Source organism: Cyrtonyx montezumae, unplaced genomic scaffold (assembly GCF_038088225.1).
Source record: "Cyrtonyx montezumae isolate F1298 unplaced genomic scaffold, pur_monq_1.0 scaffold_17, whole genome shotgun sequence".
Taxonomy (NCBI): Eukaryota; Metazoa; Chordata; class Aves; order Galliformes; family Odontophoridae; genus Cyrtonyx; species Cyrtonyx montezumae.
Genome location: NW_027071903.1, coordinates 19,604,359 through 19,627,538, shown reverse-complemented (window position 1 = coordinate 19,627,538; position 23,180 = coordinate 19,604,359). Strand labels below are relative to the sequence as shown.

The window sequence follows — 23,180 nt, the reverse complement described above, 5'->3', positions numbered from 1 at the left end:
CCCTGTTAGTAACACTTCCACATTCACTTCCAGACCCCGGTCGCCATGGTAACTGCGTTCTCCTCAGACCAGTCCCGCGTAGCGGCCCCTTTAAAGAGGAGCGGTTCGCCATTTTAGTTTTCCCCGCCCTCTCCTGTCACGTGACGCGGGCGGCCGCCATCTTAGGCTCTCCGCGCCGGCGCCTCCCGTTGCCCGTGTCACGTGGTGTGGGGCCGGCGGCGGAGCTGAGGGGAGGGGAGCGGAGCGGAGCGGCGCGGCCGAAGGCTGAGGGGTGGTGGCAGCTGCGGCGACGCGATGGGGCAGTGCGGGATCACGTCCTCCAAAACCGTTCTAGTCTTCCTCAACCTCATTTTCTGGGTGAGTCCGTTGGGGCCGGGGAAGATGGGCGCGCCTCAGCGGCGCGGCGCGGGGAGGGCCTCGGCCCGGCGCTGAGCGCGGTGTGGGCCGCGCTGTCCCGGCCGTACTGCGCCTGGGAGCGGCCCTGGATCCTGCGTTGGGGACACTTGTGTAACGTGACGCAGCTGGAGCTGCGGTATTGCGGTTTTCAGATCTCTGCCGCTTCAGTTTCTGCAGAGCTGTTAGGGCCGCATGATTTTTGTCGGTGTTTATTCTGCTTTGCTTGAACCTGCCGCACTGTGCTGCTGGAAAACACCTCCCTGGACACGGGTGTAACAGCGAGACGCTCAGTGTCCTCGTTGCCCTGTCGGAGCAATGCTTGCAGGGGTGAAACAAAACTTAACAATTGCCTGTACGTTTTGAGAATTTCTTTTCTCGGTTTAATCGCTCTTTTTCTCATTTTCTAATCGCTATAGGAACGGAAGATTTCTCTGCTGCTCAAAGTTTTGAGGAGGGAGTAGTGGGTGACGTGGTACTGGAAGATAAAAATGTAACTGTGTTTAGTAAGAGCCATATGAACTGTGACAAGTGTGAGGGTAAATGTGCTTCTCTACGCTTTTACAAAGGAGTGCTTCTCTTGCGTGCCTAAAACTGAATGGTGTTCAGGCAGAATGCATGTCTGCAATCACTTGTATATGCAGCTGTTGAGAAAGAGGAGCAGTGTGAGGCCTATTTGAAAGATCTATGTTAGGAACAGCTTAGTTTGACTGCTTCCGTTGCTTATCTTTGAACTCTCGTGTAGTTGTATCATCCTTTTAGCACAGCTGGAATCTCCTTTGTGGAGCATAGTTTTTTCTTACATGCATACTTGCAACGTGATAGCTGCCACGTAGTGCTTAGTTTTTCACTGGACATGAAGTTGCTGTGAGTTACATCTTGAAGGAGTGCTTAATGCTCCTGAGTTGCTGGTATAAATCAGGTTGTGTTTTTTAATGGTGTAAGTTCTGTATGAGCTCTCTCTTCCAACTCTGAAGTTCGGTGATACTTTTCATGTTTTATATGTTTGGAAGGTGTTGTTTGCTACTTGCTGTGTTCAGTAATTTAATTGCAAGTGCTCAACTTAAACAGTGTTAAGCACAGAAGCTATTTTGTGTAATAGTGTAGTGTTTTAGGTTTTTAATGACTGTTCTATTCTTGAGACAAACTCGACTCAGATGATGTGTAGACAGATTGTGTTTAGATACGAAGTACTTTATGTCAAATCAAAATGTCACCAATGCAGTCTGTAAACTATCTGCAGTCTAAGAAGTCAACTCTTGCTGGCAGCTTTGACAGGAAGGCAGCTGCAATGGCCATACTGCTGATAAGTTGAGTGATAAATACAGATCTCTCCAGAACTGGAAGCCTCAAAACCTGTGTCTTGGCTCTTTAGCCAAGCTGTAGCGTAAAGATAGGAAGGAATGAATGTGAATATGAAATGACATAATTTCAGCACAGGTTGCACATCTCAGTTTTAAATGGCAAAAGAGAAAGAAGCATTTGAATTCTTGGTATAGTGTGTTTCATGTGGTGAGTGACCCAAATGTGCATGTTAAAAAAAAAAAAAATAGTGATAGGAGGATGGTTGGACTAGATGATCTTATAGGTCCTTTCCAACCTTATGAACTTATGAACTTAACATCTAGTGCCCATCTAGTTGGTAGTATAACTGCTTCTGTGCTACTACAGAAATATTCTGCTTGTCAGTCATATGACATTCCATTATTGATAATCAGATCATCTAGATTTACACTTGAGGCTTTTGACAGTAGTCAGCTGCCTATAATTTGTCAAGTAACTCTGAAACTCCTTGAATTTTTTATACTTAGTATGTCTTTTCAGAGTGGTGTGTATAGGCCTTGTGATCAACGTGATTGTCATAATCTTTCTAGTCTACATATAACAAAAATAACTTGAATTCTGTGTTTAAACTTGAGATTAGTTTGATTCAGCCATTGAAAGCTCTAACTAGCCATGTGAATTATGTCTGAAGTAGTGTTTAGGCAATGCTCTCAGAAATATGGCTGGATTTTTGGGTGGTCTTATGTGAAGTGAAGAATTGGGCTGGATGGTGCTAGTGGGTCTCTTCCAATGCAGGATTTTCTATTATTGTAACTTTTTTTCCTCCCTAACCACGGGTCTGATATCTGTGGGTGGGTGTGAATGTTCAGAACACTTTTTTTTATAGTTGAGTTCTTTGAATGTGAGATGTTCAGAAAATTATTACTGCTTCTGCCTGGAGGGGAAATAAAAAAGATTTCTTTATTATACTCTCTAGTCTTGAATGTAACTTGTTAAAAATAACTGGTGTTTTGAATTCCTGTCTACTAAACATGTTGGTTCTTATTTTCTCCTTCAGTACTATTTTCTGTCTGTTGCTCAGTTTGTAGGGACAGTGTTTGGTGTCTATCAGCCGCTCTTCTGATACTGTGAACCTGATGATGGCTTAAACTTTTCTGATCAAGACTTTAGGTGTGTGGGTCATTTCAAAAGTAATGTATTGTTTCTTTCCTTGGAAACTAAAACAGATGCAAAGAACACCATAACACTGTTTAATAGAGCAAATTCTCAGCTGCAAGTAATGGTACACTAAAAAGGCAAGAAACAAGAGAGGGCTGGGGAGGGCAGCACTGTGGGACTGCACCTCTGAAAAATGAGCAGGTCTCGTAGAGCAACATGACAGTGGTATCAAAAAACACCCCCATTTTCAAGAAGTACTTAATAACAGCAGAGCAGCTTGGCTGTTGTGCTTCCTGATAAAGGAAGAGTATTGTCTGGTTGGTTCTGCTGAGGTGGGCAGTTTCACTCATGTGAAGCCACCATACTGTTCCTGTTTGGAATGAATCTGTTGCAGTGCATCAAGATGTTTACTTCAGGCTTCTGTATGTGTTGCAGTAGTTCACATTTTATTTATGCAATTTCTTATAATTAACAGAAGTGCTCAGGTATTAGTGTTTGATAATTACTAAGCTTTAAGAAAAAAAACAGCAGGAAAAAGATTTTATTAAATCACGTCTATATTAAGAAAATAAACGTTAAGAAATCCTTCAGTTGACAAGGCTGTTTAAGTAAAATTAATACAGAGTATGTGTGTTTGCAATAGCAAGCTCCTTTTGCTGCTGCAAATTGTGTAGAAAAGCAAGCTACAGTAAATTGTACTGCCAAGGGCTTCTTGCCAAGAGAAGCTGTCCCTGTCTGTGGCAGCAGACATTAAGAGCTTCACTTATGCTCACAGCCTTCTTAATTCCTTAGGAGTAAGATCCTCTTATTCTTCTGTGTTGGACTAAGTCAGTTGTCATCTTTAGTAACTGTGGTAGGTCCACATCTGTCTTTGCCTTATGAAAAAGGCAGGTCAGGCATGCTATCTGATCATTGCTGTACCTGCTCATTCATTTATGACTTAGCCCAAGCTCCACTCAGTTTGCTAGGTAATTTAAAAAATTCATCTTCTTCTGGAAAGTTTGATGGTTTTATTTCATTTTATTACACCCAAGAAATAAAACAATGATGTTTCTACTAAGTGCATTTTTCCAAAATACTTTGAAGTATCTTCCCCCAGTGGGATGGAGTGAGAGTCAAAAAAAAGTACCACTTGTGGGTTGAGATGAAACTATTTTCAAAGACAGAGAAAAGGAGTAGGGTAATTGCTCTAACGAGGGATGCTCAAGCAGTTGCTCACCACCCCCTGGCCGATTCCCAGCTGGCCTCCAAGCAGTGGAGGAAAGTGAGATGAACGCCTACTCCCTTCAGAACTCCTTCCACATGAAGTCATGTGGTGTGGAGCATCCCTTTGGCCAACTTAAGGCAGCTGTCCTAGTTCTGTCCCCTCCGAGCTCCTTGAGCCCTTCACTGTGAATGTCCTGGGCTCTGCGCAGCACTGCTTAGTAGCAGCTATAACTGCTGTGTTAACAGAATTGGTTTTCTCCTGGAACCAAAGCATAGATCATACCAGATGCTGTGAAGAGAATAATTCCATCCCAGCTGAAATTAAGGCACTAGGCTAAAGCTTCATCAGGTGATGTGCACAACTTAGTTCAAAGCCATTTGAAGAAAAGAAATAAATGTAAACATGGAAGAGAAGTGCTTTCAGGCTTGTTCTTTAGGAGGTAGGGCAGATGACTAAAATGTTCAGGGATGCTTGTGGTTTACTGAAGGAGTCTACCTTCACAAAGAATATATGTGCTTTGACAGTCTGCAGTGCCAAAACAGTACTTAATACCTCATGCTTGCTTTATGGTTTTTTCTTCACCTGTATGTCTGCTCCTTGAGAAAAGGAATCAGGTTTGCCTTTTGCTCCTGTGACGCTTTCTACTTGGTAGTCACTAGCTCTTTTAACTGCTCTTTGAATTTCTTAACTAGCTTAGAATGATGAATTTTACCATTTATTTGACTAACTAGTATACAGTAACCCTAGGTGTGGTTGTTGAGTCTCCAGGCTTAGTTTCAGTATAGCAGGAAGGCTTTCTACAGTTCTGTGCTTGCTTCATAACTTAAGTATACTCACCACAGCGTGGTAACCATAGGGTTAGACAGCAGGTAGAATTACACTAGAGGAATTAGCTGAGCAGGAACTGTAGCCATTCAGAGTGTAGTGCATTCATGAGTTGTTGGTAGAAAAGGAAGAAGAAAATGCAGCAAGGACAAAATTTGGTTAAAATTTAGCAGTAGGAAGAAGTGTAAAAAGTTAGAGCTTGCTTCTGTTGCTGTTAGGAATCAGCCTCATAACCTTCCCATTTCACTGGAAACTTGAGCATTTTCTGATCTGGACTTTAAATGCCAGGGCAATGAGGAAACTTCTCGGGTGTGTTTTGATGATCAAAGAGTAGATTGACAGATAATCCTGAAGGCTACTTCTGAGGAGATTACTGACAGAAGCCTTTTTCTTTGAAGGGCTTTGACTTCTGGATGCGAAAGTAGCCTACTCTGTGCCTCTGCTGTTCTGGCATTAACATGAGTGTAGTTTCCATAATTCTGAACAGTTTGGAATCAGTGCCTTGTGGAGGACCTAGTCAGGAGTTAGGGTGTAAAGCTCCTCAAGTGTCACATCCTATGAATGATTTTCCTAAAGCATTTGGGCACAAATTTTCAGGTAGCAAACAGACCAGGTCCTGATTTTTGGCATGGCTTTGATTTGCTTTTAAGTATAAATCCCATAATGTTTCTTTACAGAGTGAGCTTCAGGACTCAGGGTCATGAGGTTTTTTAGGATTTTTCAGCTGCAGTTTTGTGCTTAAAAGTTTGTATCTGACAGAAGCAAGAACAAGTTGCAAAGTGAGATGCCATGAATTTGTATAGCATTTAGAATTTAAAGTATTGCTTCACTCAGCAAGACTATGAAGCATGGGATAATCACTGCTCTCGTGTGGGGCAAGGGATCTGGAAACCAGAGAGTTGGGTCAGGTTATAATTGTGACTGAATAGGTACGAAAGAAGGGTAATATTGGAAACATTTCTTTCAGTTCCAAAAAATTCCTTAGTCTTGTGCTCTGCATCTCACAATTAGTGACATCTAAAATATGTAATGTGAAATGCAGAAGAGGTTTAGCTCAGCATTTTGCTTTAGTTAAGGAAGCGATTGAATTTGAGGGTTTTTTAATGCCTGGTGTTATAGAATTGAATTTGGCCAGTATAGAGAAAGCCACATGGCTTGATTTTTACATTATTTTGTAATCATTTCTAATCAACTTTACAAAATGGTTTAGTTTCCTTCTCCCAAAGGGTTTTGAGAGACAGTAACAGCTTAATTTTGCATGTAAATAATTAGTGATGAGAGAGGAGTGGTCAGGAAGCCATTGAGCTCTATGGTGGATGGGCATCAATTTAAGCAAGTAGAGAAAAGTGTCACATGTGAGCTTGTGTCTTAGAGGGGAATGGAGAAGGGAGACAGAGTTGAGAAGTGCTGATAAGGATGAGGAGTGGCCTGATCCTACAGGGCCTTTGAGCTTAAAACCGAAGAACTAGACATTGAAGTAGAGAAAGCTAAAAGAAAACCTGATGGGGGGAATTTTCTGCATCTGACAGTCATCACAGTGTGAATGTTGGAGAAGTACAGCAACAATTAAATGGGGAAGAATATGGGGTGGGGAGCACTTCCTAGTGTGCTGCTTTAGGAATGAAAATGTATAGCAAACCAGTGTCTGTGTACAGGTAGAAAATGTCAAGACCTTGATATGCACATGGAGAAAAGAAACTTAGAAAGAAACTGATACAGCTGCAGACCCCCTGAAATCTTCTGAGTGAATACAGCATTTAAAAAAGAAGTCCATTCCTCTAAAGTTCACTGAAGCTTTAACATCAAGGAGGAAATAGGTGTGTTGGGAAGAGAGTGTGTCTGACATTGTAGTGGAATGGCCTGTATTTGGGCTGAGCAGTGACCTGTATTACTACCAGAACTTACTCATCAGTGATGATTGGGAGTAGTAAACTTTTGTTGTTGTCATTCAGGGTTCATTATCAAAAAAAGTGAATTACTGTTCTTAAGCCATCAGCTATCAAGTGCAGGTGTTTTCTCCTATGTATAAAGCTTTGCTGCTGTCTTTCTGCTTTTTCAGAGATTGTCTTTTTTCTTGATATGGAGAACAGAATAGAGATTCTGTGGGAACAGGTGTTGTTCTTTGGCTCAGTTGAATGAAAGAGTTAAAAAGGAACAATTTAAAAATGTCTGTGTGGAAATAGACTGTCAAATAGCAGAAGTCACATGAAGGACAGTGCTTTGTGCAGACGTGGGATGAGTTTTATTTAGATCTGTTTGGGAGGAACGTTAGGGTAGTGTAAGAAACCATAGGATGTAATAGAGCTGCCTTGTTCCATTGTTGATAAATAAATGATCAGCAGAGTAAATGCTGTTGATCTCTTACTTTCAAGTCATGCTTCTTGGCAGCAAAATATCTTAGCTCTCAAACCTGCTGTGTGCAAGTTATCAAAAGCACCAAGACAGTTCTGGGTGCTTGTTGCTGCCTACTTAATGCCACAGGGTGTGTCTACAAAATAAGTAGGCCTGTCTACCTCAGTGCATGTGGAAGGTGGAAGCTGACTTCAGTGAAAGCAGGCATTGGCTTAAGAGTCCGTATTACACCAGTCCAGAGATGGGGGGACCCTGAATTTTACAGGCTTTTCTGTAATACTTTGAGCGATGCTTTTTATCACTGTGTAGTAGATCTTCTGGTTTTTCCTCCAGTTACTTGCATACTTGTTCTTTGTTCAACAAGTCCTCGGATCCTGATGCTAAAGCAATCATATCAAGCTTTCCTGAACTATAGGAGACCTATATAGCATCAGACTTTTTTCTCTGACTAAAGGGTTGTCTAAGCATTAAAGACTTAGTCAACAAACTATTCTCAACAACTGTATTTGTCTTGGCAGCCTTTTGAAAGGTTAACTCACGCTAAAGTAGGAGTATGCCACATCAGATCCAGTACTGTAGGTCAAATGCAGGCTGCTCTGAAGGGATGTGTGACTGCTGCATAACCATCCCGCAGAGCATGCATGTGACCTGGCGTGGATTCAGGAGCTGCTGCCATCTCCGTTCAGAGCCTTGAGCAGATTGTGTGAGAGCTCTCCTTTTGATTCCTGCTTATAAAGGACTTGAAATTCGTACCAGTCACGTACTTGATTTCTATTTAATGATAGGAGTAACACATTGCTAAATGTGACAGCTTTTTTATTTGAATGCTTTTGTGCTTAACTTGAGCAAGCTCAGTATTCTGTAGATTTACCTTCTGCTCTTCAGAATAAAAAGTGTTGATTTGGATTATTACTTTTTAGTTCCTTCTTGTGTCATTACTTGTGATACAGATCCTAGTTCTTCTGTATTATTTTCTTCTTTTGAAGAATTGTTGAAGCTCATGAAACTGAGCTCCAGCTTATTTCCATACAGGTGTGGCCCTGTTACTCATGCAGAGACCATTTAGTGATGCTAACCACAAAGCACTAAGTGAAAGTGGTGAGAAGATGGGTGAAAAGGATTGCTTCAAAATGAGCCTTCTAATACTAGTAAAATGCTGATGTGTAGAGAGTTGGTGCTACTGTTCAGAGCATGCTGAAGAAGGCAGTAAGCATCATTTGTCTGGTGTGGGAGAAAGGAAGGCATCTGAAACTTTTTGCTGTGAGCTGAGAGGGCAGCATTTGCTGTTTTCATAGTGCTGCAACAGACTAAGTGATTGCCCTGGTTCAGAAATAGTGTTAAAATGTAATGTCTGGGGGACAGAAATTATTCTGTTTTTAGCTTTTAAGGCTGATGTGAATATAAAAGTTCATTTTTTTTCTTCAGAAGATCAGTTGTTCACATGATTCTGTGGGGGAGGCAGCAATAAATCCAAAAGGTATGGGCATTTCAGTGGCTGGATGCTCACTTCTCAAGTAGAGACAGTGTCTTCTCTTACTGCTTCATGATTCTAGTGTGCAGTTTTCAGGTGGAGGGACCCACCCGGATGTTTCTAAAGTCAAGTAGCTTTTTCTGCAGAAATACCAGTTCTGCAACCTTAGGAAGCAAGACCTAAGGACTGATGTCGTGGCTGATTAGTTGCTGTAGTACCATGTGTGGGAAGGTTTAAGTGAGGACTTCAGGCAAGGCTGGTTTAAGCTGAGAAGCGTAAGGAAAAATGCGACCTTCCAGTTAGAAAGCAGTGATTTCTTTAGGAAAAACACACTCCATGCTCATTAATTTCTGAGGCTGTATGTGCTGGCCTTGTCCTGCATAGTGCTGCAAGGGAAGTTTCTTCAAATGTGAGTGCTGCTTCTTGGAGGGATGGGAAGCTGACATCTGTAGGCAGTTTTGTAATGCTTGATGTTTTTCTCTATTCAAAGATATTTTTTTTAAATGTGTATGTTCATGCAGTTAGCAGGAGTCTCAAGTCTGCCTGTGTGAACCGTATTTTTCTTGGGAGAGATGGAAGCTGCTTAAATTTTCACCATAGAAGAAGACAAAGGGTCTCATAAATGGTTCTGATTTCACTTCTGTTGAGTATTTTCTGTGCCTGACACCAGCTGCAGTCATTTTTCTCTGCCACCTCACATAATACCATATTTCTAACAAGTGTTTTAGTTCTTAGAGGTGGGAGATGACATCACTGGCCTGTCATTCACATGCTTCATTGCTAGGCAACAGTTAATGTAATTCTATTGTTCAGTGACACCACTTTGAATCTTTGCTTTGTCTACAGAAATTGTATGTCTGCATTCTGCCACGCTGTACCTAACATAGCAGGATTTCTGCACACTGTGATTTGTGTGAAGGGGCAATTGTCTTAATGGCTTGTTCACCTTGGTTTTGTTGTCTGGAGGTGGTGTCTTGCTTTTGGTCTTTGACTGTTCTGTTTCGTGACTGTTGTATCTCTCCAGTACTTTTTATTGAATGAATGTGAGCTTCTGGATGCTTTAGATTCCTGTGGAGTACACACTTATCTTTCCTGCAGAAACAAAGGCAGAGAGGTGGAGTACGTAGTTCAGATCCACACAGAACTGAGGGTGCTTTTCAGCTGGCTCTTAATACCTTTTTTCTCTACCTAGTATTTCTATAACCAAGGGCTGCAGACGATATTTTGAGTGTGAGACTTTATCCTAGCAGTGCTTATCCAGTGCTCTTTTATGGAAAATAGTTGTGGTAATATTGCAGAACTAAGTGTAGGTAGTAGCAAAGAGTGCTGAAATAATGGGCACCAGTTTTCTTGAATCTTAAATCTTGTCTTGTTTGGTGCTATACTGAACAGGTCGAATCTCTGCCTTTAGAGATTTTTAAGGCTGGACAAGCTGCTGATCTGAATTCCTTATTGATCCAACGTTCAACAGAAAGTTGGACTATGCTATTGCCTGACCCAGTATCATAGTGCTTCAGTTGCTGGAACTACTATTGGCATCCCACCTGTCCTCTTGGCTCATAGGGCAGGGGTAGGGGTGGTAACAAAGCCTCTGAGTGTGGAAAGGAGGGCAGGAGGGGGCAGCCTGCAGCATTCCTCCTTGGGTCCTATTGAGTGAACTTTCGTGCCCAGGATGTGGATTAGAAGGAGCACACTAACCTTTGTGGCAAGGTGGAATTGCTCAGATCGTGCCTTAGCGTTTGTACCTTCCGAATGGATTATTTAGCTTAGCCTAGCAAAGCAGTGTAATTCATATGCATTGTGACAGCAGGTAAGTATCATGAAACATTTTAATGTCTGTCATTGCAAATCAGTTGACTGTCATTGCTTCATTTTAAGTTTGAATACAGCAGTTTCATTCTGTAGCAAGAGTGGTTCAGGCCATGTACTCTTGTTATGTGGTGGTAACTTGAAGTGATATTTTTTCCACATTTAGGAAAATGTCCTCTTAATACAATGACCCTTAGGAAAATGACTCTTCTTTTCATATATCTTTCAATAATTGGTGCTTTACACTTCAGGAAAGCTGTTGTCTCTAAGAGAAGCTAGTTTACAAGGCAGGTATGCGTTCTGTTCTGACCTTAAATCATAGCTAGTCAGCAAAATGAAGGAATAAGTAGTTAATTAATGGTAGTTATAAACCACATGCGTATTCTGAATAGCTGTTCAATTGCTAGTAACTGGCTCTTAAAGTGGTCTGAAATCCATTTATCAGAAGTATAGGTAGTATATATAGAAGTATACAGTTTGTGAATGTAGGAAGTTAAGCTCACAGCACAGGAAGGAAATTATCTGAGAAGGGAGTAAGTTTTTGGTGTTCATAGTATGGTTACCTTCATTTCTTAACTACATTGCTTAGACATATGTAGCATAGTCAAAACTAGATCCATCCAGATCAAATGCAAGTGGGAAGCTAGCCTCCATTTCAAATATTCCAGGCAAACATGCACTGTGATCTATAAAAGATTGTAAAAAGAAAAAAAATCTGAAGAACACTTCTTTGTGATTTTTGATAAAAATAATTCTTACGCAGTAGCCTCACAGATGGGAGGGTTTGGTGTTCAAAGAGCTTAAATGTTATTGTCTATTGTAGGCAGCAGCAGGCATACTGTGCTACGTGGGAGCCTATGTGTTCATCACATATGACGACTATGATCACTTCTTTGAAGATGTCTACACGCTCATTCCAGCAGTTATTATCATAGCTGTGGGAACACTTCTTTTTATTATTGGACTTATTGGATGCTGTGCCACAATTCGTGAAAGTCGCTGTGGACTTGCTACAGTAAGTTGCAGAGCTGCCATGTGATGGTGTTTGCTTGTTGTCTCTCTGGCCTTTGCCCTTTAAATAGATTTTCAAACTGCGTGGGGTTTTTGTAGTATTTCCCCTTATCTTGTTTTATAGCTATAATTTTGTTAATTCTGTTCTAAATAATGGTGTTAGTTTGTCTGTTCATGCAACAGAGGTGTCTTTGCATTCCACATTTTAGAGCTGTGATTTTTTTTAATTGCTCTAAACATTAAATCTGTTTTATCTTTTCTGATTGAAGAGCTGAAATGGGGGAGGGGGAAAGGTGAGACAGGAGCCTTCTTGTGTTAAACATAGCATTGAGGCTGGCTGAGAGTGATTATGGCGCTTAAATGTTCTTTGCTGGAAACTAAGTTTCCAAATTAATCCATACAATTTGTTTTCAAGCATTTTAACTATTACTTTAGCTTGAAAATTAGGTAGGATTTAAGTTAGGCCAGTATTTAAATCATCCCCACTTCATTGTTGCTGTTGGATGCTGTCTAGACTAACGTAGTGCTTAAAAACGCTCTCAGTGCAAACGCATAGCTTGTTATTGCTGTTGTTTCAATACTTGATCTGAAAAAAACATTCCCCTTTCTACCATTTTTAGTAAGATCAAAGAAACTCTCAGGCTGTGCAGCAGTCATATTTACCAAATAAGAGTGAAAAAAGCACTTCATGGAAGCACTCCTGTATGGTTTTTCAGTCCAAATGGTCAGCACTTACCTGACTGCTGGGTACTTCTAATTCTTATTACTTGGTAAAGCTATAAGCAATAAAACTTTGAGTCACCTCTGCACTCACTTGGTCAACTTACTTACCTGCTTCAGGCAGTTTGCTGAGTTGAAACCTGTGAAATAGCCTCATAATAAATCAGAGGAGCACTAAACTTTCTGATAGAGTGTGAAAATGTTTGCACAAATTCTCTGAATTGTATTTTACAGTTTGTGATCATCCTGCTCCTGGTTTTTATTACTGAAGTTGTGGTGGTGGTTCTTGGATACATCTACAGAGCAAAGGTAATAACTTTTAAATTTTTTATTAAATATTTTATTGTGAACTGCAGCCAAAATGCAGAGAGGTAATCTTTGCTGTACTTGATTCTGTAAACTCTTAGTGGGCATTCATTCAGTGTGTTAATTTGAGTTTGCTGTTCTACATTTTAAGATGTCAGTGTCTTAAACTTAAACTTGATGACAGTTTTAACGTTACCAGTTACCTCAATGTACGTTAGATTTCTGGTATCTTTGGCAGTGCACTGAGAAAGATGAGTTGATCAAATGGGACTCTAGCTTGTAGTGCAAGTAGTCCTGAGAAGCAATTGAGGAAAGCTGTATACTTCCTGGGAATGTGAAACATGTTGGTTTAATACATGGTAACTGGAATGGTTGCATTTTACTGCAGTTTTTGCAGAGACATAACATATAACATCATAGTCTTTCGGACGTTACCATGCATCTGATCTGTACTGAGCTACAGTTATTCTAAGTTCCAGTGTAAGAGTGGATTTCTGTTCTCTGGTTAAACAGCATTCAGGACAGATAAAAGATGCATACATCTGTCTTCTGTAGCCTGTCTGAAATTACACACTTGAATTGCCTGAGAATTGGATTGGTCCCAACTTGTATGTTCCTTTGTCTTGTCACTACACAGCTTCACAAGCAGTATTGAAGGGTCAGAGCCTGGGAGAAAGAGGGCAGTGGAGTATCTTTTTAGTGACAGCATGGCCTTATGCTAACCTAGCTGACTTGCAGGACTTGGTATTTGAAAATTAAATCTTAAATCCCTTCAAAGGGCAAGGTTACTGTTAATAAGAAATGGCCATTTTCTACTACCCTTTGGTACTTAGTGTTTTAAACTATTGTTCTCAAGGGCAACACGGGTGTCATACCTATTATAAGTGAAGTTGGGAGGTAAAAACTGCCTAGATTTCTGATTATTTTTGATTACTTTCTTCTGATTAATTGCTGTTTGGACATGTAGAGATGGGATCAGGAAAGCCAAAGCGTAGGTGGAACTGAACTTGATGGATGCAAAAAGTAACAAGAAGGATGTCTTTAGATATGTGGGTCAGAAGAGACTGGCAAAGCAGAATGTACACCGTCTGATTGGGGAGGGAGAACTGGCTTTCTCAGAAGCCAGTAGAAGGCTGAGGTACTCAGCATGTCCTTTGACTCATGCTTCTCATGTCCCTGAAACACGTAGGGTGGGGGTCAGGGGTCTGAAATCCATCCCACTGTAAGAGCAGAGCAAGTCTGAGGCGGTCTCATGAGGGTGAATGTGCGGAAGACTACGGTGCTAGATGACATTCATTTCAGGGTTCTGAAGGACCTGACTGGTTTGGTTACCGGGCCATTCTCCATCACATTTGAAAAGTTGTGGCTGTCAGGCCGCATTCCATATGTGGATATGAGTACAGAGTGGGAGAAAAGCCCCTTGAGAGCAGGTCTGAGAAGGACTTGAGGGTTCTGGTAGGTGAAAAGCCAGCAGTGTGTGCAGGCCTGGGCCCTTCAGTGCAAGTGGGATGTGGAGTTGCTGGAGTGGCTCCAGAAGAGAGCCACAAAGATAATCAGAGGGCTGGAGCAACCTCTTCTGTGAAGAAAGGCTGAGGGAGCTCAGGAAAGGCTGCGATTCAGCTTGGAGAAAAGAAAGCTCTGGGGGGACCTCACTGTGTCCTTCCAGTACTTGAAGGGAGTTTGTAAGCAGGAGGGGGACCAACTTTTTACACTAACAGTGGTAAGGGGGAATGGCTTAAACTAAACGAAGGTACATTTATGTTAGATGAAGAATTTTTTTACTCAGAGGGTGGTGAGGCACTGAAACAGGTTACCCAGAGAGGTATTCAGGGCCAGGTTGGATGGGGCTCTGGGGGCATTGGAACTCTTATCCTTAAGGTTCTTTTTTTGGTAGCTTTGTGCTTTCTTTCACGCATACTGCCGTAATTGAAACAAGTCAAGCAACACACAAGTATTTTATTGAAATTGTTCTTTAAATCTATATAACAAATCGACAGTACATTTTCCTGAATTCATCAGCATTCTAAATCACTTTAGTTAAATTAAACAATTGATTTCAAAGTAGTCTGAAGCAAGTTGTCCATGTAGGTTAAATTCTGTTTACATTATATCTGCCTTAACACAGATCTACTTGTGAAAGTAACCAGTATTCCTGGAAGGGGGCAATAGACTTGTGCTATTGCTACAGAAAATTCTTCACTTAAAGCAGCTGAACAACCTGAATCTTTCTGCCATGATGTGTTCACAAGATTTTCCTACTGTAATTTGCAATTCTAAAGAATGTGCCTGTTTCGTGTTCAATCCTGGGACTAAAATTCTCTGCACCTAACTCCTTCTGGAAGTGGTTATCCTGAACTGACTTCTTTTTTGCAACTGACTCTAGTACCAAAGTTTGAAAAGATCAAACTTTGTGCATTTACATGACAATTTACAGAATCGTACTAAAAAGATTCTAGCAAGACTTCCTACAGAATGGATATTGTACGTCTTTCAGGGATGAGTGATGATTCTAGAGTGGCATCCATTTTTAACTCAAGTACTCAACAGCATCTTTAGCAGCTTGACTCATCTGCAGTAGTTTAAGGAGCTATTCCAGTAGCTGTTGCTATGTACCATGTACTGCCATCAGCATTTCTCAGAAAGCATGGAGGAGGTGGATTTTATAGAGTGTGATCACTATAGGGTAGAATGGTCAATCAATACACCTTATCTTTGATGCTTTACCCGTGCTTTGGTCAGAATAGGAAAAGCAGATGACATGACTTAGTATCCTTGTGGCCCCAAACAAAATGTTAGTCCAAGTGAGTACTGGTTTTGCTTTCTACTTTGAAAGTGAGTAGAAAGTGGAAAGGTGCAAACTACTCTTATGGAGAGCTCTTAATTTTGTGGCCACTGAAGTACACTTAACTTGAGGTGTTAGGAAATTATCTTGGTTTTCTCAGTTCTGTGCTTAAAAGTGAAATTATTTTACCTAGACCTGTACTACTGCTGTTGGTGTGCTAATGCTGATGCTTCGCTAATGCTTCACAGGTGGAAGATGAAGTTGATCATAGCATTCAAAAGGTATACAATGGATACAATGGAACAAATCCTGATGCAGCCAGTCGTGCTATTGACTACGTACAGAGGCAGGTGAGACAGACGTGTGAAATGTTAAATGATTTCAGGGTGCATGACACTTAACTATCCATTCAGTCTATTATTTGCTTAAATAACATTGTCAAATAGCTTGTGTTGAGTTACAAAGCAGCCTAACCTTAATATGTTTGTGCTTTTGGTATTGCAACTGGAACTTCTGTCTGATTTTGTGACTGGTAAATACAGTAGCTCTTTACCTGTGTGTTTTTCAGCTGCGCTGTTGTGGGATCCATAACTACACAGACTGGGAGAGTACTGTCTGGTTCAAACAAACTAAAAACAACAGCGTGCCACTTAGCTGTTGCAAAGCAACTCTCAGCAACTGTACTGGCAGCTTGACCCGTCCAATGGACCTTTATTCTGAGGTAAGACAGCTCAGGTATGAGCCTAGGTAGTCATGTGCTTTTGCTGACAATCATTTAATTTTCTTTTTGGTATAAGTAGGAAGTCTGGCACGGAAGTTATTAACAGGAAGTAAACATGACTTCTGAAGAAAAACCCTTTTTTTTCTTTCTGCATTGTTTGATGCTTTGGGGGATTTTGTTGGTGTGTATCTAAATGTGGTTGCCAGAGGGGTATGTAACAAACATCTTTGTTTCAGGGCTGTGAGGCTCTGGTTGTAAAGAAGCTTCAGGAGATAATGATGTATGTCATCTGGGCAGCACTAGCATTTGCTGCTATTCAGGTAAGAGAATGTTTTTTGTCTGTTTAGAATATCATCTGAATTAACTTCTGTCCAGGCTATTAGAGTTACGTGCAGGATGCTGACACCTTAGTTTGAGAGAGAAATGAACCTCAGTCAAAATGATCTAAATAACTCAAGGCAGAACTTCTCAATTAAGCGTGGTCTAAAAACCGGTGCAAACAGGAATGTTCATTCTGCTAGATTTCAAGATAACTGAAAAGTCTCTTATGTGCAATAATCAACTGGAAATGGAAATGATAAATTACATCTTGAAACTAATTATCTCAAGCATCAGGTATCTATCTCTGAATATGCTCTGAAGGCATTTGAGACTTGAAATAAAAATTTGCATGTTTAATTTACAGCTTTGAAACAGATGGCTCATACTTCATGCCATTTTAGAGGTACATCAGTGTGTGCTTTGCAGCATACTTATGATGTTGAAACCACCCACAAAATGCAGCGAGGTTTTTGGTAGCTGTCTCTGCTCTGGTTTGGTAGAATTCTCCATTTTCTTAAAGATGCTTTGATTGCTGGACTTGAACTTGTGGTTCAAGGGGCTCTAAAACCTGCTTGCTTAAGGTTGAGTGCAGGCTGTCTTCCACAGGAATCCTAATTGTTTTAGTTTCCCTGGTCATAAAAAGTAACTGGGGAAACAGTATCTCACTATTTACTAAGATTGAAAAACCACAGGAAGGCCACTAAACTATGTTTGTCTTTTAAACGTTCCTGTAAAGTTGAGATTTTGAGCTTCCACCAATCAGGCATGCTTAGTGCATTAATCACATTTTCAGTTTGTGGCAATTTTGTGCTGTCTGAGAAATGCTCTATCTCAAGAGTATGCTGAATCTCAAGAGTTTTCAAAACTACTTTTCAGTTACTTTTGTGCCTTTAATAGCATTTGAATACAGAAAACATTGTTTCTGATGAATCAGGAAGCTTAAGCGTTTTAATTTCCAGAACCAGCTTTTGAGCTGGATTGTGTTTTGAAGGTGAGCAGATCATCTTTTGAAAACAGATTTGAGAAAATAATTCAATGTCTATATCTTTCCTACTGGACTGTACTCACATGTAACAGTATATTCAGTACTGCTGTTAAATTTACCAGAACCAGATTGCTTTAGACACAAAACTTAAAATTTGGTAAGTTTGGTGCTCAGTCTGCTGAAAAAAGTTGTTTTTAATTGCTGTTCTTAATTTTTACATCCTACAGCAAAATTTAATCAGCTCAAATACTGAAATAAATCTTGTAAGTAAGATGTAGGTATTTCCCCAACCATAATTAATCTGGCAGTTTTTTATGTTGTAGAAAATGTGTTATGAGACTGTGTGAGCTGAACAGAGAGAGGAGGCATTATTCATAATACTGGAGTTTGCAGGTTGATTAACAGGTCCACTCCAACATGCTGCTGTAACTGTTACAGTTCTTCCCTGTTGGGGTTGGGCCAGAATTTCTACCACACAGTTGAAATGCAAATGTGACTGCTTGTGTCCTGTTCTTCCTGGCTAATCAGTTCTAGGCAAGCATGTTGGTTGTATTCCTATTGCACTGGGTGCTTTCATTTGTCTCCACGTCAGTAATGAAGCAATTGGCAGAAATTACATGTCTAAGCAGCTTGAAAGAAAGTAAGAACGTCTGAAGAATTTCTTAGCATCGCTATCCTTCAGCACCAGCAGTGTCACAATCTGTGACACCTGCTCAGGAAAGTGAATAAGAAATAAATCCTTGTAGGTGGCTCTGAAAGTAATGCTTCCTAGTGAAACTACAACAAATACAAAAAGCACAATAATGCTGATAGAGCAAATTCTCAGCTACAAGACAATGTTTTTCAATGTTGTCCTTACTATTTGCTACGCATTTTCACTGGTGATGAACAGTAGCCTTCATGCCATGGTTGTGAAAACACACACCAGTAGTAGTGACTCAGTGTCATCAGTGACAGCATAATGGAACAGAACATTGGGAATGTTCACTCTGTACTGCCTTCCCACCATCATCTGCCCCTGATGTGATGGGCCAACATAATAAAATAGGGCACATTACTTTCTGGGCAATCTCTGGTGGAATGCAGGGTGTTGGGAATACCTTTGAAGTAGTATTCACTGTGTGGTTATCACACTTAAATCTGTCAGGGGTCAGATTTTTATATTCGCTACAGTTGAATTTTTTTTACAAGTTTGCATATTTTAAAAAGATTTAAGTTTGTCGTGTTAATGCTGAGGCACACTGAAACTGTTATTTTAATTTTTTCTTAAAACTTAAAATGCGACTCTTGACTTATTCCTGTTTGGAATACACAATTAATGTATTTGGCCTGATTCTCAGCAAAATAGTCTGCGGGGTAATTGAAATATAGGTAAGAATGTGAACTTCAGTGGATGGCCTGTAACCTAGGCCATGTTTTGCAGAAGAAGAATAATCTTTTTTTTTAACCTTTGGACTATTGATTATCATTCTCACAAGCACTGAACAGAGTCCTTTCTGAACAGATATTTATGTGACCCAACAAGACTGTTCAAAGCCTACCTCATAGCTTCAAGTCAGCAAATTTGGCCTTCACTGCCTTCTTTAAGGTGGAAAGACTGAGAAAAGAACTTCCTTAAGGATTTTGGTTTGTGGGAAAACTTAGTCTTTTCTGCATAGAACTAATTTTTACTGTGTTCATATTCCAGTTACCATGGGGATCTGGAAGGGTGTGATAATTCCTTGGTCTCAACCACAGTGACAGCACTGAACTATTAATAAATTGGAGGCAAAATGAAGGTAGCAAAGGCATTGCAGTGGAATTCAGTGTTGCTCGATTAGCTGCAATAATTCATTCTTAGATATCTTCTTTAGTTAATGATCATCTGAGATACTAAACATGGCATATCTGAACAGCCAGTTAGGTTTTTAACAGGATCAAAAAAAGGCTAATTGGCCTGATGAAAGGAGATGGACATGGTTAATACTAGCAGGCAAATTAAAGGAACCAAAACAAAACCTGACTGTGGCACTGTTAGAAGATGCAGGTATCATTCTTCAACAGATTTTTGTTCACAATATTAAGCAGCAATTGCAAAGAAACACAATTAAATGCCTTAGACTGTTTTAGAGATGCTAGCTTATTTTTCAAAAATTATATGCTAAATTATTTCTGTCCTGAAATGTGAAGTTTGAAAGTTAATTCTGTGCTTACAGTAAACTTCAGGAATATGCTTGCTACTGCTCATTATAATTATTATTATAATTATTGTACTTGCTACTACTCTTAAGACATTTACATTGTTTAAATGTGGACTCAAGTTTAATATTAAAGTTTTTCTTACATAACCTGATTTTTGATTTTTCAGATTTTATACAACTATATAAAGTGAATAACTTGAATCAGTTGGCCAGGATTCTTTGTGTGAATAACTGTAAATGTGTTGAAACTACTTGTATTTGAAACACGTGATTTATGGCAACAAAAAAAGCCACAGCGAGAGTAACGCTTCTGTCTAGCACACTTCTTTATCCTTATTTTCAGCAGGAAAAAGAATGAAGTTTTTGTGCTTCTGCCTGTAAGCCTTCCTCAGAGTTCTGTAACCACTTGCAGCACAAAGCTCCATCTCATAAGTCTAACTTGAGCTTGCATGCTTTTTTTTAGTTCTGAATGTGGAGGAGTTCTCTCCTGAAGAGTCACTGTGTCGTGTATCTCAGTTTTCCTTACTCTTACGAGTATAATGCCTACCTAGGAGTTAGCCTCTGGACTGGAGCTTTGCAAGTGTCAATATAAGTACACCAAAAGACAGGCTGAAATGTCATATTCAAGCTAACTCTCCATAGGCTTTTTCTGGACCCGAGCTGTATTTGGCTGTGGTTCTAAAGCAGAGAATAACTACAGGCAAAGAAGTCTTTATATCTTGTTCCTTACTAGAAAGTATGAAAACTTATACTAAAATTTCATCACGCTTCTTTCTAATCACTACTTATTTAGACTGACATTTTAAAAACTCCTTTCTATTTGATCTTCCATCAAACTTAACTAGTTTGCATGTCCCAGTTCAGCTTTGTCTTCTAAAACTTTTTTTATCCTTTGACATTTTTATCAGACTTGCTTAAAAAGATCTCCTTCCAATGTACTGATGTTCTTACAAAACATCAAGCTTTACAATTGTTTGGCTGTTCACCACCTGAATTCTTTACTTTCTGTTAAAGCATCTTTTTAGGTAACTTCCTGGGGTGATGCTTTATAATCCAGGGCTACCTTGGAATATTTACATCTGTGAATAGACTTTTTTTTTCCCTTTATGTGAACAGATCTAGGTAATCTTACTCTAGTCAAATACTGAAGACCATACAATTCATCATTACACTTGAGAAGGCTATACCTACTAAAAAAAAACTACTTTCTAATAATAGGCCACTTCTGTAAAATATCATGTGCTTCATCCCTGATCACTTTTATTGGAGTTAAGTCTTGTAAATGCATACAAAGCAAGTATACCATTAATTCCAGATGAACTTGCTAACATAGTCACTGCACTGTAAAATCTAATGACAGGAAACTGTCTAGAAGTGAATAGTTCACATTGGCCTTCAGCTTTCTAGCATGAAATGTTATCAGATGGAGCATTTGAAATAAGGCAGAGTAGTTTTATAAAGCTCCTGGTTTTGTTCTTTCATCACACCAATTGATGCTATTGCAATTGAATATCACATTATGGTCTTTCATAATACCTGCACCATCTAAACCTGGATCTTTCAGGAGAAAATGAGTAATTCTTCCATCAAAATTTCAGAGGCAGCATAGGTGTGGCTGACCAAAACAACTTCTGTTAAGGATGTCTAAGATCTTGCAAAGAAAAAATGAGGAGTTTGTGGCCTTTGCTTTTTGCAGTAGGAAGTGAAGCTTTTTCACACAGTTGTTGCTATCTTTGTTATGGGCTGTTACAACCTCACAGTGCACATTAACAGTTTCTGTGAAGAAGTTTCAAGTCTGTTCTTCAAACTCAGCTTGTTTTCTCTTTTTTCCTCCGTAGCTTCTGGGCATGTTGTGTGCCTGTATAGTATTATGTAGAAGGAGTCGGGATCCTGCTTACGAACTTCTCATCACTGGTGGAACCTATGCCTAGAAGACAATGCAAAAACGTGGTTCAATCTTATTTCACTTGTGTGGAAGGTGAATGGGCCAGGTCTGCTGCAATGGTTTTCTTGTCCTAAGCTTAGAGCACACCTTTCACAGATGAGGAGAGCTGTACTGTACACTGGTGACGGGCAAAGCAGCTCAGCTTTACACACACCCATATATACCTGTGACTTTCACTGTTTTGGCCAGCAATTCATGTATCTAAATGTTTTAGTATACTAGTAAACTTTCTGATTTTGAAACTATTTGCAAGTTAAGTGTAAATTGGCTGGTGTGGAAGTCAAAGGATGTGTGCCTACTTTGGTAGATTACCTCTAAGCATTAACTGACTGATTCTTGGATAGAAAGATAATTTGTTAAATCTTCACTACATGGAACTTTTTTGGCCAAAGTTGTACCAAGGAAGCCAGCTGTATTTAATTTGAGAGGTATTTTAATCTTGCCCCTCACCAGTGTCACTTTTTAAAAACACTTAAGTGAAGTTCAGTACTCTTTATATATAAATAGTAAAACAAAAACTAACAAATTCTAGGATCCACGTGACTGCAGTTTTGACCTTCAGAGATCAAACCTTTCAAGCATTAGTGTTTTAAAATACAAGCTGGCTTTTCAGGAGTATAATGTATGCACTACTGTTCTATAATGAAATATTTCATTTTTCTATGAGGAGGGTTTTATGTGTTGAGTGAACTGTTAGAGTGTAGCTCTTAAACTGGTTTGAAAACGATGTAGCCATGTAGAGTAGCAGAGTAGTATGTGAAAGTGATCTCAACTGTAAATAGTAAACCTGATTAAATAAATCTCTGTATATCCGCCCTATAATCGTGTCTGGTCTTTCTATTTAAGGTTCCAGTGTACTGGTTCAAGTGGAGTCCTCAAGTGCTGGAACTGTAAGCTTTGATGTATGAAAGCCCCTGTTTTAAATGGAGATTTAAGTGAATTCACTTAAGTTATGGTGGAAGCTTGTTTGTGTCAGATTTGTTCTTTTTATTTGACAGTGCTAAAGAAACACAGCAGAACAAACTTTAATTAAACATAGTGGAAAGTTAACACCTTGTGAATACAATTAGGAAGGAATCTCATTTCTCAGCAGTGGGGGATAAATACTGCTATATTTTAATGACATGTTAATCTGTCTTATGTTATTCAGATACTTTGTCATTGCTCTGCTTTCAAGGGCTTCGGTTACCTCTGTGAAAGACAGGAATGTTCAGAACTTCTGCTGCATTTTCTCATGTGCTTTATCATGCAAAATAGATTTGTTCAGCCACATTGATTGCAACATAGTGTTCTCAGACACCCAAAGAAATGTCAGTTAAGAAAGGGCAGTTCTAATGTGTGGTCTGCCAAGACCAATGACTTGAGAGATTTAAGTTTCTTTGGTTGTTTCACTATTGTAAAAGTATACCCTGTGTTAACTTCTAAACGTGGGCTGCAGATAACTGCTCTAGGGGCCTGGGTTTTCTTTCTTAGAATGGTGTGTGGTTTAACAACCTGAAAGGCCTCTCGAGACTCTGGTATTAATTTTCATGGATGTGGGAAGTAAGCCTGGCAACAGAACCTACTGAAGGGCAGATGAATGTAAGGGTTATCTGCATCATGTTGTATTACATACAATATATATGCCTGGTGAAATTGAGCAATGATAACTTCTAAGAATTAGACCAGGACGGATTTTAAAACAGGTTTGTATTGTGCAGAACAAAGGTA

General features: G+C 39.8%; 1 protein-coding gene across 1 annotated transcript; it reads left to right on the top strand.

The window, feature by feature from the left end:
- Positions 1-227: 227 nt before the first annotated feature.
- TSPAN3 (tetraspanin 3) lies at positions 228-21,988 on the top strand. Its single transcript, XM_065733595.1, has 7 exons — positions 228-357; positions 11,323-11,514; positions 12,465-12,539; positions 15,567-15,668; positions 15,887-16,039; positions 16,276-16,359; positions 21,364-21,988. Exons 1-7 carry the CDS (start codon positions 295-297, stop codon positions 21,454-21,456), a joined length of 762 nt encoding a protein of 253 aa, XP_065589667.1. The 5' UTR covers positions 228-294; the 3' UTR covers positions 21,457-21,988.
- The last annotated feature ends 1,192 nt before the right edge of the window (positions 21,989-23,180 follow it).

Bases quoted from the DNA above. Each gene is read 5' to 3' on its own strand.
- TSPAN3 (XM_065733595.1), top strand. From the start codon at position 295: ATGGGGCAGTGCGGGATCACGTCCTCCAAAACCGTTCTAGTCTTCCTC. The intron at 11,515-12,464 runs GTAAGTTGCAGA...TGTATTTTACAG, and splicing joins GTCGCTGTGGACTTGCTACA to TTTGTGATCATCCTGCTCCT. The intron at 16,360-21,363 runs GTAAGAGAATGT...TTTCCTCCGTAG, and splicing joins TAGCATTTGCTGCTATTCAG to CTTCTGGGCATGTTGTGTGC.